The sequence below is a fragment of the Geotrypetes seraphini genome, chromosome 6 (assembly GCF_902459505.1).
Source record: "Geotrypetes seraphini chromosome 6, aGeoSer1.1, whole genome shotgun sequence".
In the NCBI taxonomy this organism is placed as follows: Eukaryota; Metazoa; Chordata; class Amphibia; order Gymnophiona; family Dermophiidae; genus Geotrypetes; species Geotrypetes seraphini.
The window spans coordinates 3,939,874-3,963,329 of record NC_047089.1 but is presented as its reverse complement, the minus strand read 5'-3'; the positions used below and the strand labels follow the sequence as shown (position 1 = coordinate 3,963,329).

The following is a 23,456-nucleotide window of genomic DNA, read 5'->3' as shown; positions in this document are numbered from 1 at the left end:
GTTTTCAGGATTTCCCCAATGAATGTGCATGAGATCTATTAGCATACAATGAAAGCAGTGCATGCAAATAGATCTCATGCATATTCATTGGGGAAATCCTGAAAACCTGACTGGATTGCAGCCCTTGAGGAGGGACTTTGATATCCCTGCCCTAGAGTTAGCATTATTGATTCAGAGCAACCAAACAACCCAATTTCTGTGAAGAAACTTTGAGCCAGTTCAGGTTTTTTGGTGCTGTATCCCTGTATATCATGGTAGTTGTAGTCCAGGTACTACAGATACCAGAATGCATCAGGTGGGGAAGGCCAGAAAAGCAGGACTGATTTGATATTTCCTTCCAGGATCTGAATCAAGAAGCCACCTGACTAAGTAGGACCAGGTTAATTAAAGTATCTTTTGAATGCATTTCAAGTGAAAACACTATGCTGTTTGACTATTAGATTATTATGTAAAATGGGGTGTCTATGTCCTTTTCCCCTATAAACATAAACCTTATCCCTATCACAACCCAGAAACTGGAATCAGATCCCTGCTGATTAAATCCTTGATGACTACCACCTGACCCAGGTTTCCCTGCTATAATGGTTCTGAGAAATGTATTACTGCCAAAAAAGGCAATCCCTGCATACAGCTATTTAGCCTTAAAGATAAACCCATGCAAAACTCTACTCTCCCCCTTTCTTATTTCATGAAAGAAACAAGTAATAGAACAGAAAAGAAAATGGAAGTACAGTAGTTCCAGCAGTGAACATGTTTCATTTTTCCTGCAAGACAGCCCCTAATTAAGGCCATCAATTAAGGCCCATTAGCAAGGAGGCAAAGGCTTACAGAATAAAAGCAAAGACCCAGTAGGGGGCAACTACTTCATACTATTTGGTGTTAAGGTAGGTTACTATGGAAAATTTTGCCTATGCTCCATATAATATATATCAAAGCTATGGGGCAACTCAGAGGCCTTACTATCCCAAACCTAAGCAGCAGAATTGGAAGCAAAGTAGAGGTGGTTCATATGGATCCTCGACAGAGCCTGGAGATTATCTGGACAACTACAAGCGGGCCCAACTGAAGGCTATCCTGTCCCAGGTCAACCCCAACCTAACCCCACGGCTGCAGAAAGCTAATACCAGGGATGTAGGGGTGCAAGTGAATATGCGGGTGGATGCTAGTGTCCAATGCTCCCTTGGACCTCGCACTTTGAGCTTGCCCACATCAAGAGAAGTCATCCCTCAACCTGTCAGTCCCTTATACACACCTTCTAAACCCAAGCAGGCAGCCACAGTGCTGTGCCCCTCAGGTGGGGATAATGCTATTTGCTTTACCCGTCCTATTGTAGCTTTCACACCCATGTCAGATAGGCAGCCTTTTGCTCTGCCTTCAGGAGGCAAGAGGGGACCATTGGTGGCCGTTTCTCCCCAGGAGAAGATAGTGCAAGAGTTTGTGAGTTCTACAGAACAAGACGATACAGAAGAACAGGAGCTTAAGGAAGCAACCAAGGATAGTGTGATTTTAGATGAAGAAAAATTAACAGAGGCCCCAGAACCCCAAGTACAAGAAGAAGCTGGTTCCCCAAAATTGGCAGCAAAGGAGTCAAAGCGACCCATCTTCCAGGTAAGATAAAACTCTCAACTGAAGTTCTGAATTTAAAATGTAATTTATGAATCTTGAGTTGTCTATTAGAAATGACCACAATAACCCCACTACTTTACTTTCCAAGTTGGTAATTTTACACTTCTACTTATGATCTTCAAAAAAATAATGTATTTGTTTCCCGATATCTGTTGGTATAGCTCCTCTAAAGAGTAAGGAAGTCATAATCTCTTCCCCCCCCCCTCCAAAACATCACAGCTGTAACACTTCAGGTGGTACTATTCCCCTGTCCATGTCCATCCTAGACTATGCCTTAATGGAACTCGCATTGGCATGAAACTAGAGTACTAATGATGGCTACTCATAATATTAGAAGGCCTGTAATGCTGTATAGGTTCTGACTTGTGTTCTAGGAGGTATTATTTTTCAAGTGTTTTGTGACTTGGTTAAGGATACTCAGGTCAAGCTGCCTCTATAGCTATAGGAATGTCTAGATCTTTGACCTTGAATGTAGTTGTTGTGCTTTTCATTTTAAGCACTACTATTATGGTCTGATGTCTTGCTGAAGTATGTGGTCAAGGGTTTAGATAAGTTCCTGGAAGAAATGTCCATGAAATAATCATCATGTATACTTTAGAGCAACTGTTTGTCTTGGATATGAACAATAAGAAACAATCTTGGAATCTTGCTGGATGTACTATAATCAAAGATGGCATGCTGAGCCAATGTTCTTTAAATCCACGACTTAGTTTACAACAGCTTGATATTCCATCCTTATGTCAAGAGTGGATTTTAATAAAAATATTTAATAAAACAACTTTAAGAAGGTACAATGTCCCTTTTAATAAATTAACGGGAGAAAAACAATTCATGATTTCTGTAATGTTGTGATATGAAGTAGCTAATATTCTCCTGTCTCTAGCCCTCAGGTCAGTTCTCCTGTCCTGAGCCGTATGTCTATTCCCCTGCTTTGGCTGCTGGTAAACTACCGTTTTCCAGAACTTAATTCTGGGACTCTGAATTAATTTCACCTTTCTGATGCCTGTTCTTGGTGCTTTAGTAAATGATAGAGAAACTTTAGTCAGCATGATAATACGAACATGTTTGTTCCTCAGCCTCTCTTGGACGCTATGCCTAGCTGCTGTTCTGGAGGTATTGGGCCGAATAGGCACCAAGCATTTCAAAACAAGGACTATAAAATTAGGTTGAAGTAAAAAAGGTCCACAAGGGTTTCATTAGAGTACGTTGCCTCTTAGTGTGCAAGAGTTTCTGTATGACTGATCTCTCATTCCCGTAGGGAGGATCTTCCAAGTTGCATTCTATATATAGGTGTCTTGGGTAGCTCACATGATGAGCACGGTGAGGATACTGAGGGGAGGAAGGTATTGTGCCTTTCTGTATCCAGAAGGGGGACAGAATTACCCCCATAGGCTAGATTAGCTCCAGAATGTCATTATCTACTTGGTGCTCTGGAAGGTAAGGGTCCCTGATCATATTTCAAATAGTCAAGGACCTATCAGAGCTTCAGGTTTTTAAAGAAATATCACTGATGGCAAACTCAGTTCTAATGTACCGTACTTGACTTCCATGATAATCTCTCTTGCATTTGGAATACTGGAATATTATAAACTTTTTTTTGAGGGGGGGAGGGGGAGTTAACTATCTCCCCTCACCCACCTTATAAGTCATTTATTCTAGGACCTTAGGACCTGAGTACCACAAAACTTACCTTTCATTAGAGCAGGGGTGTCCAACGTTTTGGCTTCCCTGGTCCGCATTGGCTGAAAATTTTTTATTTATTTTTTTGTCTGGGGCTGTACAAAAGCACAAACGCTGCAGCAAGACAGAGGAGGGAGCCGGCAAGATGGTAAACACTCATGGGCAGCAGAGGAAAACACTGAATCGCCCTTGACCGGGGCCAGAGGTTGGACACCCCTGCATTAGAGGATGACACTGGATGAAAGGGGTTGCATGTTCATGGTTAAACTTTGGGGAAAGAGGCCCAAAGGACACAAGAACTAGTTTCCAGATGGAATATTATTTTATCTGGCTTCTATGGCTGTTCCTTAATCTGAACCAGGCCATCAATTCTGGCTTTTAAAAATATTTAAAAAGCATTCTAGGTGCTAAAGGCCAAGGACTGAGACCCTTCCCTAAAGGTGATTTACTAGACTTTAGTTTGCGAGTCTTACTTTCGTAAGGAAGCTAGAACAACTTCTATATTTCTAGATGCTTCTATGGGTCAGCTGGAGAAAGCTGAAGATAATGCCCAAATCCATTCTTGTGCTTTTGTATATAACTTACAATGATAGAATATCCTAAGAAACAAGTAAATGGTATTTTAAGTGTTCCTTAGGTCATATTGCCTCTGTTTTACAGTTCCTGGAGCAGAAATATGGCTACTTTCACTGCAAGGACTGCAAAAGCCGGTGGGAGAGTGCCTATGTATGGTGCATTTCTGGAACTAACAAAGTAAGTTGTGCTTTTACAAACAGTTTATAAACATGTATTGTGAACTCTCGGGTTGTATTATTTCTAAAGGAATGTGGTAAGTCAGAAGCTCTTGTAATTCCTTCTTTCTTGTTTCAGAAAAATTGTTTATACTGTTAATTTATATTGTAAGGGTAATACCCACTTATAGAAGGAATATTATAAGTTGATGCTTGCCTTGAGTGGCTGTTAATAGATGTAGTCTGTTTGGTTTTTTTTTTTTTTTTTTGGGGGGGGGGTGATAGGATTGGATGTAATGATCCACAGCTCCCAGCTCAATTTTCTGACAGCCATGGCCTGCTGCTGGAGACTACTCTGTACCTAGAACATGTCCTCCTCTAAGGGACTACTTTGAGGGGGAAGTCACTAATAGCAAAGGGCATTGGTTTGTTGGCTCATATCACTATTGCCAAAACTAGTACATGGAACAGACTAGCCTCAAGGTTTGGGGGGTGGAGGGTAAACCAAATACTTCATACATCCAAACTTTGAAGGTTTGGTACCCTACTTAAGGTAAACAATCATTGTGACAAAAATGAGAAGCTAATAGTGTTTCTCAGCTGGGTCCTGGCATACCCCCTTGTCAGTCAGGTTTTCAGAATATCTACAATGAATGCATGAAAAATTTGCATACCAGGACAGGTACCTTCCAGAGCACCAAGCTTATGCATATTCATTGGGGTATTCTGAAAACTTGACTGGCAAGGGGGTATGCCAGGATGAATTGAGAGAAACACCAACTTAATCAACAAGCCAATGTCCAAAGACATAACATTGGATGATTATGACTTGGGTGGAGTACTGCTTCCAGGATATCTACAATGAATATGCATAGTAGGAATGCAAATTTTCATGCATATTAATTCTGGATATCTTGAAAACCAGACTGGCTTAGGGGAACTGCAGGAATGGCTTTAAAAACTGTTCTGTACTATAGCTTCAGTTTTTACTTTTGGACAAAGTTTTCCTTTCCACCCTGAACTCTGTTCATCCTGTTTCTCTTGGCTAAATGTCTTAAAATAGCCATTGAACCTTGTTTGACCTTGACTTTCCTTTTGAGGGCCGGAATCCAGTTGGGTTTTCAGGATTTCCCCAATGAATATGCATGAGACTGGATTCTGGCCCTCGAGGGCCGGAGTTGCCCACCCCTGGCTTAGATGTATGCAGCGCTGTGCAAATGTTCAATAGAGCTCACAATCTAATTAGACAAATGGGACAATTAGTAGGTTAGGGAGTTTTCTTAGAGAAAGAGAATGGGACTTGTATATTGCTTTTTGTGGTTACACATTCAAAGCAATGGGTCACAAGAAGCAGCACTGAGATTCAATCCTGCAACCTTCAGGGTACTAAGGCAGCAGGTCTTACTAGGCTATTCCTGAGGTCAATCTGCTTAATGCCTGCTGTTGGCATTATCCCAAACATTCCCTGTATTTCACACAACTTAGGAGAATTTTCCTAATTGTTCACCCATGTCCTTTGGCAGTCTTAAAACTAGCATCTAGTCAGATCATGGATATTGTGCATATTTATAATTTTGTGGTCTACAAATGGAGGTAGTCTCCTGTTCTTAGACTAAGTGGACTAAAGGTAACTACTACAAAAAATAGGAATGATTAAAGGACTGCATGAGAAAAACCTAGTCTTGGTCCTCTTCATCAATGTCGCCCCATAAATATCTTTGACTTTTTTTTTTTTTTTAAATTACAGCAGTGGTTCTCCAGTTAGGACAAGGCACTGTTTTGAGGATTCACAAGTGTTGGATGGTCTGAATATTAGACTGACTTCTGAGGAGTAGATGAAGACAAGTAGTTCTCAATTTTCCTAAAAGTTACCTTCACTTTTTTACTTGTAATCTTGTGGGATATGGAAAGTGCCAGCAGGATAGGTTGTCTCATGTACAAAGTGTCCTAGACAGCCTGTTTATTAGAGCCTTTCTCTTTATACACCTAGTTACTTGTAAACAGAGGTGCCTTTAACTTCCCACGCACAAAGGGCTTCTGAAGCATTTGTTCTTGGAAGAGCATGGACACTTAAGTCAACCATCTTCACAATAGAGAACTTCTATCCAGGGCTATTAAAATAAATTCCTACTGTGCTATGACAAACATAGCATGTGTTTCAGATGCCCTTATTTCATCATTCCGGAACTAAAAGGTGTCTTAAGTTAGCATCAGGGATAGATATGGGTGGTTATGGAACTGGCCAGCCAAAGAATCTTCACTTAATTGAGGTGACTAATATTGGACTTATGGCACACTTCCACAAAGAATCAAAATACTTTACAAAATAACCCTGTTTTTGTATATTAACACTTGTGTGGTTGCCAGTTCAGTTTTTAAACAATCTATTCTTCTTTAGGTTTACTTCAAACAGCTCTGCCGCAGGTGCCAAAAGACTTACAATCCTTATTGTGTAGAAGCAATACAATGTCAGGTGAGCATGGCAGATTATTTGTTATAAAAGACATAACATTGGTTAGCTTTGAGGCATCACAGGAAAGCCTGACCATGGCTAAGGTTCTACAGTGCAACTGTATAGAGTTGATAACTTATACTAAGCTTGCTTGGCTTCTATCTTAATAGGGCAGACTGGCACACTTCCCTCTTACAAGCTGGCAATGGCTGGCAGTGCTACCTTTGCACAATGCAGGGCTAGAACTACTGTCATGAATGCTCTATCAATGTACAGTGTAGTTTGTGGATCTCATATGGCCTGTTTAATAGTACATGAAATACAATCGGAAGAACAAATACTATACAAAAATCTTTGCAGGCTTAACTTCACACTTGGAAGAGAAACATAAAATTTCAGAAATATCAGCTAATCAACTCGCTCCAAATAAACCTTGATTCTGAGAATATTACAAAGTTCCATATAAGCCCACACATTCTATTCTTGTCTGAGTATGTATGGCCTGTTACACAACTTGTAACAGTAGAGAGGTAGAGAACCTCAATGAACTGTTGAATAATTCTAAAGTTAAACTATCCCTTGTGTGAAAGTGAACTTGCCTCAAGAAGCAAGTTCCACTAAAGGTTTCCTGTAACTAAAGTTCCATACCACCTTTTAAGTTCTGGCCCATTTCTCAACTCAACATCTAAAGCAAGCTGTTAAGCACAGAAGCTCTGATCGCAATACTTCAGTAATGTTTAGATCAAGATTTTAACCTACTATAAACTGAGGACCCCTGAATGTTTGGGTTTGGGCTAGGCAGCAGCACACAGCTGGATTGCCTGATGACCTTTAATTGGCTGGTTTATAAAAGATCAACTAATCGAGCATCTTTTAGTTCTGACGGAGCATATTTTCTCCACTATGATTGACTCAAATCTTGTCACAGCTCAAGTGTCAAATGCTATTTTGGAAGTCTTGGTTTAGCAAGCTCTAGTGAACCTGAGGCAGGCAGAAATGTTTTAGTTGTGGTTTCATTCTAGCTGTCCTCCCATGTACACCATTACAATTAAGATTTTCCTGATGGGCACAGACACTATCTTTGCTGCAGCAAGAGCAGATATTTAGGGGTTTGGGGGTTCTTTACCTTCCTAGATGACTTTGGTTTGCTCTTGTTTCTATAAATTACGCCTAATACGCTCTATTTCATCTTTTCTAGAACCAAAATCTATTAATATTCTGATTCATTCTATGATAATTTCCAAATTAGACTATTGTAATTCTTTACTGTATAACATATCTCAAAAAGAAAAGACTTCAAATAATCCAAAATACTGCCATAAAACTCATACACAAAGGAAAAAAATACGATCATGTTACTCCTCTTCTTATCAAGTGGCATTGGCTACCCATCAATCATCGGATAACATTTAAAATAGCTTTCTTAGTCTTCAAGGTACTATTGTTCAATACGCCATTATTCATATCTAGAATGATAACTCCTTACTGTACAACTCGACTCCTTCGATCTTCTCAGCAAGACTTATTACTGGTTCCTTCGCTAAAAATTGTTGGAACAAGGAGAAATGATATGTTCTCTGTACTAGCTCCCCAACTCTGGAACACCCTGCCTCTTTATTACATTACATTACATTAGGGATTTCTATTCCGCCATTACCTTGCGGTTCAAGGCGGATTACAAAAGGTTAATTTAAAAAACAGAGTTACAATGATTAGCTAGAGAGGTAAGTTGTAGATCTTAAGAACATTTAGCGGGTTGTTGAGGGTGGGGTGGTTTGTAAGAGAGTTAATAGGTGGTCATATTGGAGATTCTTTTGTTATTATTAGTGCAGTAATGGGTAGATCAAATGTCAGTTTTAAAGTTACTAAGAGGTCGTGTTGTTATTGCTGCTTCAGGAATTTCTTGAAAAGTGTGGTTTTTATTTCTTTTCTGAACGTCCTATAGTCTGGGGTGGTCATCAGAAGGTTGGAGATCTGGTTGTCCAGCCTTGTGGCTTGAGTGGCTAGGAGGCCGTCGTGTAGTTTTGTTCTTTTTACTTCCTTGATTGGGGGGGGTATGAATGGGGAGTGTGTTTTTTCTGTGTCTGGTAGTGGGTGCTTGGGTGAGGCGATTGTTCAGGTATGATGGGCTGTCTCCGTGTAGGGTTTTAAATAGTATGCAGTAGAATTTGAATTGGATTCTTTCTTGGATTGGGAGCCAGTGTGAGTTGATGAAGGCTTCAGTGATGTGGTCATGTTTTTTCAATGAGTAGATGAGTCTCAAAGCTGTATTTTGGATTGTTTGGAGTTGTCTTATCGTAGTTGCAGGGCATGGAAGGAAGAGTATGTTACAGTAGTCCAATATACCTAGTATTAGGGATTGTACTATAAGTTGGAATTGTGTTCTTTCAAAGAATTTTCGGACTTGTCTCAGATTTCTCATGACTGCGAATGATTTTTGAATTGTTTTATTTATTTGCGGTTGCATAGTGCAGCATCTGTCTATGGTCATGCCTAGTAGTTTTATGGTGGTTTGGATGGGATATTTGATTGCGTTTATATCTAGGTTGGTTGTGGTTTGGATCTTGTCATTTTCTAGGAGGATGAATTTGGTTTTGTCTTGGTTGAGTTTAAGTTTGTGATTTTTCATCCAGGTTGTGACTGTTTCAAGTGTTTGGTGAAGTTTGTCTGTCATGGTAGGTTTAGAATGATCGTATGGGATGAGGATGGTGATGTCATCCGCATAACTATAGGTGGTTATGCCTAGATTATCCAGATGCGTTCCTAGAGAGGCAGTGTAGAGATTGAAGAGGGTAGGGGATAGTGGAGATCCTTGTGGTACGCCGCAGGGGTTTGACCAGGATTCTGACTTTTCTTTGTTTGATTTTACACTGTAGGTTCTGAGTTTTAGGAATCCTTCAAACCAGGAGTATACTTTATCTGAGATGCCTATTGCGTCTAAGATCTGTAGAAGGATGTTGTGGTCTACTAAGTCGAATGCCGCCGTTAGGTCCAGTTGTATGAGTAGCATTTTTTTTCCCTGTACTAAGTTGTTGTCTGACGGTATCCATAAGGGAGCCTAGTAGTGTCTCTGTACTGAAGTTTGTTCTGAAGCCTGATTGCATGGGGTGGAGTAGGTTGTGGTCCTCTATGTAATTGGTGAGGAGTTTGGCTACTAGGCCTTCTATAATTTTGACATATAGCGGAATTGAGGCTATAGGTCTAAAGTTAGATGGGAGGTTTTGTGGTGCTTTTGGGTCTTTTTGGATTGGGGTGATGACAATTTCGCTGAGGTCAGCAGGGAATGTGCCTTCTGTGAGCGTGAATTGGATCCATTGTAGAGTTATGGTGCGGAATTTTACACTAGAGGTGGTAAGGAGGTATGAGGGGCAATGGTTGAGGTCACAGGAGGCATGGCTGTATTTTTTGTAGAATTTGTTGAATTCTGACCATTGTATGTTAGGGAATTGAGTCCAAATTCTGTCTGCTGCAGTTGCCTCTTTTCCTGTAGGGTGGATTGTGATTGGATTTTGATGGGATGGGTTAAGGATGAGTGTGGCTCTGGTGTTGGTAATTTTGTTCTTGAAGTGTTCTGCTAAGAGGGTGGGTGATGGTGGAGGGGTGTTCGTGGTGGTAGTGTATGGTTTGGTGTCTGTTAATTCTTTCAGGATTTGGAATATTTTTTTGGAATCTTGGGTTTCCGTGCCTATGAGATTAGTATAGTAGCTTTTCCTCTTATCTTTTAGTAGATTTTTGTATTGTTTGTTTTTTTTCCAGTCGGTTTTTGTTTGATCTTGGTTCTTTTTTCTCCATTTTCTTTCTAATCTTCTACACTGTCTTTTGAGTTGGAGTAATTCATTATCAAACCATTGGTCTGATTTCCTGCTGGTTCTGGTTTTGGTTTGTAGGGGTGCCAGATCATCAAGGATGTTGGTGGATACATTTTTCCAGTGGGAGATGAAGTTTTTTGGGTCGCAGTCTTGGATAGTTTCGTCTACATTTGACCAGAAAATGGTTGGGTCGATATGTTTGCGTGAGGTATATGTGGTTTTTTTTTGATTGAGGTGTGTGTTTGGTCTTGGTCCAATTGATGTTGAAGTTATAAATGTAGTGGTCTGACCATAGGGATGGGGACCATGTTCCGTTAGGAGTTTGGATTGCTGGATTGGATGGTTGGTGAGACATGAATGCAGCAATGTCCAGTTGATGACCTTTTTCATGGGTGGTTTGTGGGTTTAGGATCTGGAAGGATAAGGCATTGAGGAAGGATAGACAGTTATTTGCTGGTGTGGAGGTTGTGTCTTCTAGGTGTAGGTTTAGGTCTCCTAGGATGAGGTTGTATTCAGCTGTTAGTGAGTTTTGGTAGATGAAGTTTTCAAATTCAGGTCTCACTGTGGTCCAGTTTCCTGGTGTTATGTAGCAGAGCAAGCAGTTTAGAGAGTTTTTTAGTGTTGGGTTTGTGAGTTGACACGCTAGGAAATCCAATTGCGGAGTGGATGTTTTTTCAAGTATGTTTAGAGTTAGGGAGTTCTTGATTATTATTGCTAGTCCTCCTCCTCTTTTTTTTCTCTCTGCAGGTTACTGTTATTTTGTATCCTGGCGGGCATACTTCTTTTATTCTAGGGTCTGTGTCTGAGGTTAACCAGGTTTCAGTGAGGAATAGGCAGTCAAGTTTTTCTGTTTTTATCCAATTTTTTTTGTTTTCTTTTTTGTTTTATCAGAAAGGAAAAAGATCTTATTTCTTTTAAAAAATTGTTGAAAACTTTTTTATTTAATGATGCTTTTAATGATTAATTTCCTTTCTTTTCTCCCTCTTTTATATTGTATTTCCTTTCCTTATGTTCTTTCCTTTATTAAGAGAAACTTTGTATCCCTTCCCCTCCTTTCCTTCTGTTATGTTTTTTTAATTTTTAGGTAAAGAGAAATCCTCTCTATTTTATTTAATTTAATTAATAATTGCTTGTGTTGATGTTTTGGATGTCTTATATTATTAATATGATATTATGTTTTGTATAACTTGTATTTTATTGTACATCGCCTAGAAAGTTTTATATAGGCGATTAATCAAAATAAATCTGAACTTGAACTTGAACATTTGGATAGCATCACTGTAGTCTTAATTTTTTTTCAGCTTGTGGACTTAGTTGGTTGTATACAGCCCCCAAACATTTATAAATGGGCTCAACTACTCTAGTAGCCACTCTGAAATTTGGCAGGTCCTACCATATGACACCTTTCAGATCTTCTATTAGAACAGGATGCCCAAACAGTCATACAATCTAGAAAAGTTTACTTGATAGCAAATGAAGTGGATAGCTTGAAGAAATCACACACTTTTTTATAGATTGAGTTATTCAGCTTTTTAATCATGGATTTAGAATTAATCTTCAGTGTAACAGCTAAAATGCTGACCATTCTAGGGGTTCACAAGCTTAAATTTTTTCAACTATACTGTTTGCACTGGCATTCAGTCTGAAACATCTACTACTGGAGTAGAAACAAATACAGCAAGTCCTAGAGGGAGAGATCTCATGGTTTGAAGGGTCTTCATGGGCATGTTCACTAACTTCTGTTGGGTATCTAGACCCTATCCCTTTTAGGCAAGGGATTTATATATTGTACAGCATATTGATACCCTGTCTGGGTGATCTCATTCACAGTACCCTGCCATTCTTAACCTCTGACTGTTAAATCAGGGCTTATCCTATTTGAGGGCTCTCATTAAGTACTGTGACTTTTTTTTTTTTCTTTCTGCAAGACTTGCTCAAAGACACGTTGCACCTGTCCCCAGAAGAAGAGGCACATTGACCTGAAGAGACCTCACCGCCAGGAGCTTTGTGGCCGTTGCAAGGACAAACGGCTGTCCTGTGACAACACATATAGCTATAAATATATCATGTGACAAGTGCCACAAGGTCACAGTGCAGATGTTACTCTGTTCTGGGGTATTCAGGTATAATATTGGATTTTGGCTTTTGACCTGGCATTGGAATATGGACTAAAGAATTTTTGTACATCTTTTTTGTAAAACTAACATGCTTGTGTACATTGTAAATTAAACACCACTTTAAAAAAAACTAGTGGAGGCTGTCTAGTACTGACTACAGGATGCTGGGAAACTGGTATTGATCTGACACTTTTTTTTTTTTTTTTTTTTGCCTGGGGGTATTAAGTACCTGCTAATGTGAAAAATGGAGGGTATATCAAGTCAAGTAACTCCAATAAGTCACCCATAAGTCATTCTTGTTGAGGAATCTAAAATCAGAGTGGGGTGGGAGCTCCTGCTCAAGTATTTTTGTCCAGTTTCTTCTCAAATTTCTCATTTTTCTGATGGCTGGAGTCTGGTCTAGACTCATTGTATTAGATTGTAGAACATAAGTTCAGTCCTAAAGGGCCAAAGGACTGCCACAGGGAGGTATAACTACTGCATTTAACTGATGCATTTCACTATGCATCTGTACCAATCAGTCTAACTCTAGCCCAGAGCTTTCCATCCTCTCCTGGATGAACATGTAGCCAATTAAGTTTCAGGATTGCCATGACTAATTTAATTGTACAAAATGGCAAGAACAGTGTACAACAGGCAGATAGTACTTAAGCTTTTATAGATTCAAACAATGACTATGAATGAGAATTGCATGCAAACAGATCTCATGCATAGTCATGGAAATATTTAAATCTTTAAGGCAGTGGTTCATGAGCCTTTCCTGGGGCATCCCAGTCAGTCAGGTTTTCAGGCTCTGCATTAAAATCTTGTCAATTTTAATTTTTCATGATAAACTGACTGGGGTGTCCTAGGGGGAGAGGTTCATGATGACCCACTGCCTTAAAGACAAACCTAATCCAATACTAGAATTAAGTTTAGGAGGTAGGCTCAAGTAGCAGCTGTAGTCTTCCACAAAGGGAAGACATAGGCTAGCCTTTAATGCAAGAATGGCCCAGGTAAACAGGATATATCTGAAGGATAAATGGTTGTCCATTTCTTTCAATACTTATACAAAGGAAAAGAATAAACATAAAATACATTACATTGGTGTCTTCTATCCCACCAATACCTTTCAGTTCTAGGTGGTTTACAAAAGAATTGGCCTGGGCATTCCCAGGGAGATTACAAGATTGCATTAGTAATTGATACAAAGCTCAGATTATACTAAAATACTCCAACCTTTAGTAAATGGAGATAAAGGATTACATTTAATGCTATGTCTTCATTTTCTGTAGGTACATAAAGTGTTCTACTATTTATAATATGAAACTTAAAAAAAAAAAAAAAAATTTCCACTAAAGAATATGTAAGGCTACAGCCATCATAAAATCAAATCTAGAATAGTTATGGGATCAGATACAACAAATCCATTAGAAATAGTATCCCAGATTTGAGACCAGTATTGGGTTAAATTAGTATGGAAGATGTAGCTATCCATTTCTAAAATGCTAGCTTCAGAATTACCTCAACATTATTTCTTATCCAGTACAGGGTTTGAGGAAACGAGGTGGAAACCAAATGATTTAACCAAGATTGTATTAAACAATCTAATGCTTAATCACAAGACCATTCTAGATACTAGGGCACCTTAGCAGAGTCATTGGCCAAAGTTTGGATCTGTAAAAAAACCCATATTCAAGACTGTCTGAATTCAAAGGGGCCTGGGATAGGCACGTGGGATCTCGGAGAGAAAGATGGTTGCTGCGGATGGGCAGACTAGATGGGGCCATTTGGCCTTTATCTTTCTATGTTAAAGAGATCTCTTGTGCAATTTAAGTAAATGACCTGACATTATTATGGCTTTAGATACTGTATTTTAACAAAAATCCAAGCTATGCAAGAACTAAACAAATAGCTGCACCCAGAAACATCTCCCATGAAGATTTATTGAAAGCAAAGTGAACTTGGTAACTTGTGCTTTGTTTAATCTGGTATCCATGCACTGTGGAATAAGTTAATCATAATGTCAGCTTTTAGCTATACAACTGGATCTTGAAACTGAGCATAAAACCAGGCTTTTTTTGTTTGACCATTGTTTTGTATTTAATAGGTTGTTTTGAACATATCCAGTTTTGTTACGGAAGACTGCAGAGTCCTATTTTTAGCAAATGGGGGCTTCAGCCCCTCCCACTGCATCTCGGATCCATTGGGAAGGGAAGCCCCATTTGTATTATGTGGCCCTATTGGCAAGAGGCAGTGAGCTTCCCTCCTGCCATTTTCTCATCTGAAGGTATGGGGTAGGGCTCTGTGGCTCAGCTGATCCTAGCAAGGGGAATCCCCATCAGCTGAGCTGCTAGAAATCCCTGAAACTGGCTGAGCTGATGGGGATTCCTCTTCCCATCATCTAATGGGAAGCCTAAGGGGTTTTTAGTTTTTGCTCTATGGGGGGTGGGAGGGGTTGTGATCACCAGGGGAGTAAGTGTCATGTCTAAATTCTCCAGTGGCTTTGTCAGTGTGGGCACCTTTGTGGAACTTAGATGCAATGCCAACAGGTCTAACTGCCAGCGTTTAAGTTCCCTTGAAAAAAACAAAACACCTTTTTTATTGGACTAAAGTTAATGTAGTTTATGATTAGCTTTCAAAAGTAACACTATTCTGTTCTATACAACAGTTGTCTCAGTTAAGAACTCTTGGCAAACATGACTACATTAACAGGTAGCTAAACCTTGACCTCAATGCGCAAGCAGAAAGTCATTATAAATTTTAAGAAATATGCTTTACTGAGTGAAGTAGATGTACTTGCATTTTGCAGATTTTCTCAGTGGTTTTTGGACCTGGGCATGGGCTTTGTTGCAGTAGCTTGCAACAGGCAGTTAAGGTAGGAGATTGGAAATGTGGACTTTGCAGAATAGGTGGGTAAGATAAAGGATGCCAGAGGCTAGATGAAGAAACATACAAGGATGGGATAGCGCAAGGTGAAAAAAAAAGGCAGCCCTTTCTATTCAGGGAGATGAGCCCTAGGGTGCTGATGGAGGCAGGTGAGAGACACTGGCTCAGCACAAAGGTTTTGGAAAAAGCAGCTGCAGGGCAGAGGGAGGGTACAGAGCTTGGCCAGAGGTGGTAGGAAAGGGTCATGGCTTAACTGACCCATCTGGGCACAGAGTGTAAAGAAGAGCAAGAACAAAGGATTCAGGTTTAAATGGGGTGGGGGGTGGGGAGAAGGGTCTTAAGCTATTAGAAACAAATTTGTGCAGTATGTAGGGCACTATACTTCACACAAACTAAGGCTGCAGCATAAAGTGCCATGGGAAGAGATAATACATTAAACCCAGCAAAGGGCTGTACTATAAAAGCAGGGCAAGGCTGGCAGGGGCAGAACAGTATTTCTGAGGAGGAGAAAGAGGTTACCTTTGAAAGCTAATCATAAACTACAGTATTAGTCCAATCAAGGTATTTTTTTCCCCTTTATTTCTACAGATTACCTTGACGAGTGGACCAACAGGGCCACCATCCCATGTCCTTCTTAATGGCTCGTGGTAGGTGTGACCAGCAGGAAGGTTCGTGTTGCCACATCACAGGCAGCCAAGACACAAATGTCAGGGAACAGTAGATCTTTTTTTTTTTTTTAACACTGAATGTCAAGGCTTGCGGCCTTCTTTCTTTTCCATGGTGCCAGCTAAGACCACACTGTCTACTGCAATTTTGATCAACTTCCATGCTAATTATTGGGAATTACAGCTTGTGATTGTTGTTAGTGGGATCGTTTTATTTCTTCTGTGATTACTATTGTAATTGCCGTCAGTCGGTGAAGGCGCCTGAAAGGGCGGGAAAGTCCAGGCGGAGGGAGAGAGCGCGTGCGCGCGCCTCGCTCCTCGCACCTCGCGCCCACCGGCCGTTGGAAGAGCGCGGCGCTGACGGGACGTGGCGTGCGTGGCGGGGCGTCAGCGCGCTGGCGTCACAGACGGGCCGCGGAGGCGAGGTGGGCGCGCGGCGCCGGGCCCCCGCAGGACGCGGAGGCCGAGTGGCGCTGGCCCCTCGGGGCCCCCCATGGAGCCCGTCTACCAGAGATGCGACGCGGACCTGACGAGAGAGTACAAGGGGCTGCTGCGGGAGAACACCGAGCTGCGCCGGATGATGGCGCTGCTGCAGGAGAACTGGGACCTGCGGCACGCCATCCGCGACCAGGAGAACAACGCCCGCGTGCTCTCCCCGCCCCCGCCGCCGCCGCCGCTCCCGCCTCGGGACCGTCCCGTCATCACGGCCAAGTCCTGCGCTCACTGCAGCAAGCGGGGCCCGAGCCCGCCGCGTGCCCGCCGCAGCCGCCGGAAGGAGCATGGCTCCGGTGAGAGAGGGGGAGGGGAGGGGTGCTTTCAGGGGAGAGTGGGGTGCAGTGACCCTGGGCAAGTCACTTAATCCCCCCTCCCCATTGCCCCAGGTACATTAGACCGATTGTGAGTCCCCCCCCTCCCCTGTACCTGAAATGGACTCATCCTCTAGGACAATGGTTCCCAACCCTGTCCTGGAGGACCCCCAGGCCAGTCAGGCTTTCAGGATAGCCCTAATGAATATGCATGAGAGAGATCTGCATATAATGGAGGTGCCAGGCATGCAACTCTCCTGAAAACCCGACTGGCCTGGGAACCACTGCTCTAGGACAAGGGGGAGATTGAGTGACTTGGCCAGAGTCACAAGGAGCAGTGAGGGGACTGCACTACACACTCCCCACAATCACTATACCCAAGGTCCATCGAGCCAACAGTGGTCAATCCTAGGAGTAAGCGGTGCATTTCCCCAAGCCATCTCATTAATGGCCTATGGACTTCTCTTTTAGGAAAGTAGCCAAACCTTTTTTTAAACCCTGCTAAGCTAAAGCATGTCACCGCATTCTCCAGCAACAAATTCCAGAGTTTAATTACACATTGTGTGAAGAAATATTTTCCATGGTTTGTTTTGGGAAGGGGTAAAACGCAGACCTCACAAATCTTAATCCCACCTCCTTAAAAATCTCCATTTATTGACAGCTGAGCTTTCACATGTCATGTCTGCAGCTCTGCGTTTTAGCCCCTTATTCCACTGCTGTAACTGTTGCTGTTTCTGACCCCACGGATCTGTGCTGACAATCTTATTAACAATAATTAATTTGAGGAAACACTTCAGCTAAGAGAGGTTTACGTTTTACCCCAGAGCTGCGGCAAGAAAATGTATTTTTGCTTGGTACAACCTGGTCTTGAACCCAGATCAGTAGGGCCCAAGACAGCTGCCCTTACCTCTAGGCTACCTTCTTAGCTTGTGAAATAATAAAGTTTTGCTACTTTTAGTGCCTGCATAGGTTATGGCTCTGACAGACCTCCATGACACTTTAGCTCTGATAGATACTATGCTTTTCCCTCCCTATGCTGAGACTAAAAGTGGCATGGACCTCAGAGCAAAGGTTTTGTCACTTTTAGTCTCAGCACAGGAGGGAGAAGCATTAGAATCCGTCAGAGCTAAACTGTTGAATAATAGTCCATATAGCAAATTGCCAAAGCTGGTATTTCAGGTACAATGTAGGCAATTGCACCAGCTAATGATAACAAGTAGTCCCAAAATGGTGCTAGTCTGAGATGATGTGACATATATTTGCCAAAATGGTCTTGGAGTGCAGAAAAGCCTCCATCTGCTTCAAAACCCCTTATTTTTGATAGAAAACAGTTTAGAATGGACTCCTCAGGTGGAGATACTTCAGATTCATGCCAGATATGTGGCATGTAAAGGGGGGGGTGTGTGTGGAAACTTTGGGCTTTGCCTCCCCTTATACTTCTGGTGGCTTAGGCACTCAGCTGGAGCATTTTCTGGGCCAGAAATTCTGGCAGGAGACGGAGAAAGTGGACTTGGCGTCCCAAGTGAAGTGCAGTCACATGCTGATGGACAAACACCAGAAGCCAGTGCAGGAGACCCTGCCAGGACCCTCTGGTTAACATGGGCAGTGTGTTCACTCCCAAATTAATACACATGATGTATGAAGCTTTTTTAAGTTTCAAAAGCTGGCCTAACCCCACGAGGGCCTTGGCAGAGGTAGCTCCAGGATTTTTAGCAAAAGGTGCAGGGTCCACTCCAAGGAGGCATGCAGATGTCACAGAGACCCAAGCTCTGGTAGACTCAGATGATGAAGGTTCAGAGTCATGCCTTTAATTTCTCATTCAGGATGCTCAGCTTGGAGATTCAGCATCCCAGCTGGGGGGGGGAGGGGGAAATCAGGTGGCAGCCCTAGGTCTTGGAGATGAAGATGCAAAGGTTGTTCATACCCTTCAGCCTACAAAGTTTAATTGCAGAGATACACCAGGAATTAAAGTTGGAGCTGCCTCAAGCCTGAATGGCTTGGTTTGGCTCGGTTTTTGCTCATGAACAACACTAAGGAACAGAATACCTGTTTTCCCTTACATCCAGAGATACTAAGGTGTTAACAGATCAATGGGCTGTTCCCAAGGGGCTCTTGGAGGTAGCTAAGTCCATGGCTAAGCTCTAACTGATGATTGCTGAATATCAACAGCAGAGATGCCTAAAGTGGATTTGCTGGTGGTGCAGGTTATGAAGCGAACTTCACTCTCTAGTGAAGGGGGAGTAGTCCTCAAGAACACGCAGGACCATAGGATAGACAATTCAAGGCTGCTGCGCTGGGACTGAAAGCAGCAGCAGTGGCATCTTATATTGCCCAGGCATGCCACTCTCGGTTAGGCTGGGCTCCAGATCAGGACAGCAATGCTAACCCCCAATTCCTCTTGGAGGGGGTTGACTGTGTTGCGGGTGCTCTCTATTACCTTTTCAGATCTTTGCTTATGCCGTATCTGCCCGCAAAATTCTCTGGATTAGGCAGTGGTTGTGAGATTTGGCCTCCAAGGCGACCCTGAGCAAACTCCCCTTTTAAGGACAGTTGCTCTTTGGCAAGGGTCTGGACAATCTCATGGATAGTATGGTGGATTGTAAGCTGAAATCCCTACCAGATAGCAGAACCTGGAATGGGAGGGGGTCCTGCAGGGAAACTTTTTGTGGTTCCCGGTGATATTCTCCAGTACTTGGGAACGTTCTTCAATCAGAGGACATTCCAGGGCCAAAGACAAAGGTTTGGGAGCACCAGGCGTCCCCAAGCATCTGGATCTCATTCCTCTTCAGCTTCCAAGAAACAGCAGGTCACTGGCCATTCCCCCAAGGGTGGGGGGCAGGCTGGCAGAGCTCTGGTAAGCCTGGACCCAGATCTATTCAGATCGGTGGGTGCTGGAAGTCAATCAGGAGGGGTACAAGCTAGAATTCTACCAGCTTCTCCTGAACCTTTTTCTCGCTTTGCCGGCTGGGAAGCCAGAAAAGGCTGCCCAGGTGCAGGCGACTGTTCAGAGCCTCATTGCTCTAGGAGCCATAGAATCTGTACCCAAGTGGTGTTTGCGATGGCAGGAGGGAGATGGCATCCCTCCTGCCTTGTGTTAGACGGGGCATCAGCGTGGGGGGCATTTTTTAGGGGTTTGGGGAGGGAGGAGGCACTTGGGGGGGACTTTTTTATTTTAACCGAGCAGTTATTTTGCGTGTGTAATATATGCAAAATATCTGTCCGAATTTAAAAAAAATTTAAAAAAGCCAGCAGAAGCCCTAACAGTAGTGACAGGAGGCTGTTTAACTTGTCACTACTGTCAGGGCTTTAGCGATCTGTGCAGTCGGTGGGGGCATGCCTCTGATCGCCCCCATTTGCATGCAGATGGTTGGCGAATCGGTCGGCCTACCTGCCTCCAATTGCACACGGATCGCACAAGGATAGGAGGGTTAGTGAATCTAGCCCCTAGTTGGCTTTTTAGTTTTGTTACTGAACTGATGGTCCCGTGAGCCGACATCAGGTGGGAGGCACCAGCAAGCATGTGGTATGGGCACTGTCTAAAGATTTAAAAGAGGGGGGTGTCCAACCTCAGCCCTCACCTGGTTAGGTTTTCAGGATTTCCCAAATGAATATACATGAGATCTATTTGCATACAATGGAAGCAGTGCATGCAAATAGGTCTCATGCAAATTCATTGGGGAAAACCTGACTTGATTGTGGCCCTCGAGGATGGACGTTGGACATACCTGATTTAAAGTGTACTGGGTTCTGTGAATGACATCACATGCCTGCTGTCTTCAGAGAACACCTGCTACAGGTAAGTATCTTTGCTTTATGTGCTTTACCTTTTACTCTTTTGTTTTGATTTGTTTTATTGCATTCTTGAATATTTTCCTTTGCTTTGTGTTTGAGGCAGGGATATAACCAGATGTCCATGGGGGCACCAGGTATTCTCTTCCTGCCCTATTAAAGAATATCTTGGCTAGCGGGGATGCCAAGCCCTATCTGCCAAAGAGATCTTCTGTGTGAGTCAGTGGTACGCTTTGGCCTATGATGATTTCCCACTCCCATGCATGCTCAGCTATTTGCTGTACTGAGCATTGGTGGCTGAAGTGTGCTTGTTAATTTGGATGATGGGATAATCGCGCACCAGACACCAGCGCGCTGACAATCCAGAACCATTTGGGTGATGGGATAATTGCGTGCCAGACACCAGCGTGCCGACAATCCAGCGCTGACAATTCAGCGCAAGAAAAAAAGCGCGTCGCCAAAACACTTATTTTTAAAGAGCTCCGATGAGGGGGTGTGGGGGGGAACCCCCCCACTTTAATACATAGTGTTCGCGCTGCCACCCCCCTCATTGTAGAGAAAACAGAACTTTTCCTGAAAAAAATCGGGAAAAGTTCCGTTTTCTCTACAGTGTGGGAGGTTGCACCCCCCACCTTCCCCCAATGGCAGCGCAAACACTATGCATTAAGGTGGGGGGGGTTCCCACACCCCCCCCCCCCCCCATCAGAGCTCTTTAAAAATAAGTCTTTCGGCGGCGTGTTTTTTTCTTGCGCTGAATTGTCAGCGCGCTGGTGTCTTGCGCGCCACTGACTATGAACCCTAATTTGTGTTGCTTAAACAGCATATAACACTTTTGGACATTGTAATTTGGAGAGCTAGTAATTGGGGAATGATTCTTCAGTGTTACATTCTCCAGGACTCACTATTATGAGGAAAGAGGCGTTATAGTTTCCCTGCTGGTAGGGCAGAGTCTCAGCTCTGGTAAAATGATGTTACCTAATGAGTCCCTGGACCTGTAAACCAGACAGTGGACTATGAAGAAGATGGTTAACAGCCATCAGAGAAGGAAAAATGGTAAACTGGACAAAGGCAGGTAGTGTAAGACAAGACTTGAACTGTGTAAACTGCTCTATAATGTTGCTGTACCATTGGGTTATGGGCTAAGAATGTAGGATCATTCCTCAGTGTTCTTTTTCTCAAGGTGCCTTGGGGCTGTTTTGGGTTTTATGCAATAATTTGGGAGTGATTCTCAAGTAATGTTCATACACATGATGAAAATAATTTGGGCAAAGGCTATGATGCCACAGTTGGACAGTATGAAATGGAATGAGAAGGGACAGAAACAGGGCCAATATTAATTATTTTCTTCTCTTTTAAAAGGGCAGAGAAACAAGCTTCAAGCAGAGAATGGGAACAGTACATTTCCCAAAGAGCTTCAGAGAATGTTTGCAGATTACAAATAGAGGAGAGATCCTCCAGAAGGCTCTATATATCCTTTCAGTTCTTATTTATTTAGTTGCCATAACGTTTTCTGAGCAACGACTCAGCAGCAGTAGAATAACTAGCTGTTTGTCATACACATATTGTATGAATAAAAATTTGACTGCTATTCCATGTGAATTCTTTATTGGATTGTCAAAGAGGTTCTGTCATGGTCTTCAGTCACAGGATGTGTTATATCCAAATATGCGACGGGTAACATCAGTTTATATACTTAACCTTTTTTCCTCCTTTTTGAGGGACAAAATGTTACCTCTGTTTATATTCAGATCAGTTTATATTTGAGTGAATACAGTACATCTTTAAATGCTTGGAGTCAAGAACTCTGACTCATGTCACCCTAAAGTAATGACTATAACTGTCTCCCTGCTCCCCACCAAGCCCCAGGGGCTGAGAATGCTGCTTCCATAACCTTTTCGATAAATTTAGCTGCCAACATTTTTCTCAGATTCACAATACAAACAAATCTACAGATCCAGATGCAAACAGAAATATTAGGGTGGTGGTGGGGGGGGAGGTTATATTCAAGTGCCCTGCCTTGCACCCAACCCTTCTTCCCTCCCTCCCCTTTCTACCCAGTCCCCAATGGACACCTGCCTGAAGCCTTGGTGGCCCAGTGGTGAGCCAGGACAGAAGTGATCCTTCCTGCATCCTGTCCTGGCTGACTAAACCACCTGCCTCCCTGACCCCTGCAGACCTTACCTTTTAATGCCCTGGTGGTCTAAGGGGGCAGGAATGATCTTCTTATGCTTCTACCCCAGGAGAGCTGTGATAAAAAATGCCTGTCGCGAGTTCCCAATGCAGTCTCGCAAGTTCCTGCAGTTTTGCGAAAGTGAAACAGGAACTTGTGGCAGGCATTTTTTATCACACCTTTCCTGGGGTAGAAGCTTAGAAAGATCATTCCTGCTCTGTCGGGGAGACAGGATGGAGGTGGGGCAGTTTAGAGTTGGCCAGAACAGGATGCGGAAGGATCCTTACCGCTGGACCACCAGGGTTTTAGGTAGGCCTGTAACAGGCATTGGGAGGTGGGGTGAGCACAGACCAGAGGTGATCTGTTGGAATGTGTATGAGGAAATTGCTGCTGGGTGGAGGGGAGGATTTCATGCCTTGAAGGAAATTCCAGCCCTTGTAAAGAGGGAATTTTGCACAAGACAATTGCAAATAAATAATAAAGTATGTGGAATTTTCACGGTTTTTAAAATTTGCACAGAATTTTCAGAGTAATCTACCCTGTTCCGTATTTTGGCATCATCTGTAATGAGGCAACTGCTCTAGGTTAGCCCTTCTGTAATATCACTAAATGTCTCTAATCAGAAAAGTATGGCAGTAGGTGACAGCACTTTCAAATGCAGGCACTGGGTGCGCTTGCATGAGCACTGAGCATGCTTGTGCTATTGGTGTTAGTGGCCAAAAATGCTGCCTGCTGTGGTTGAC

At 42.7% G+C, this 23,456-nt stretch overlaps 1 protein-coding gene across 2 annotated transcripts; it reads left to right on the top strand.

Annotated features, from left to right (window-relative positions):
* Positions 1-845: 845 nt before the first annotated feature.
* Positions 846-22,322, top strand: ZAR1L (zygote arrest 1 like). Of its 2 annotated transcripts, none has more exons than XM_033947529.1 (4): positions 846-1,608; positions 3,967-4,059; positions 6,436-6,510; positions 21,903-22,322. In XM_033947529.1, exons 1-4 carry the CDS (start codon positions 895-897, stop codon positions 22,305-22,307), a joined length of 1,287 nt encoding a protein of 428 aa, XP_033803420.1. In that variant the 5' UTR covers positions 846-894; the 3' UTR covers positions 22,308-22,322. The 2 variants fall into 2 exon arrangements, with proteins under 2 accessions (XP_033803420.1, XP_033803421.1); XM_033947530.1 differs by lacking the exon at positions 21,903-22,322 and adding an exon at positions 12,227-12,545 and having other exon boundaries at positions 854-1,608.
* Positions 22,323-23,456: the final 1,134 nt, after the last annotated feature.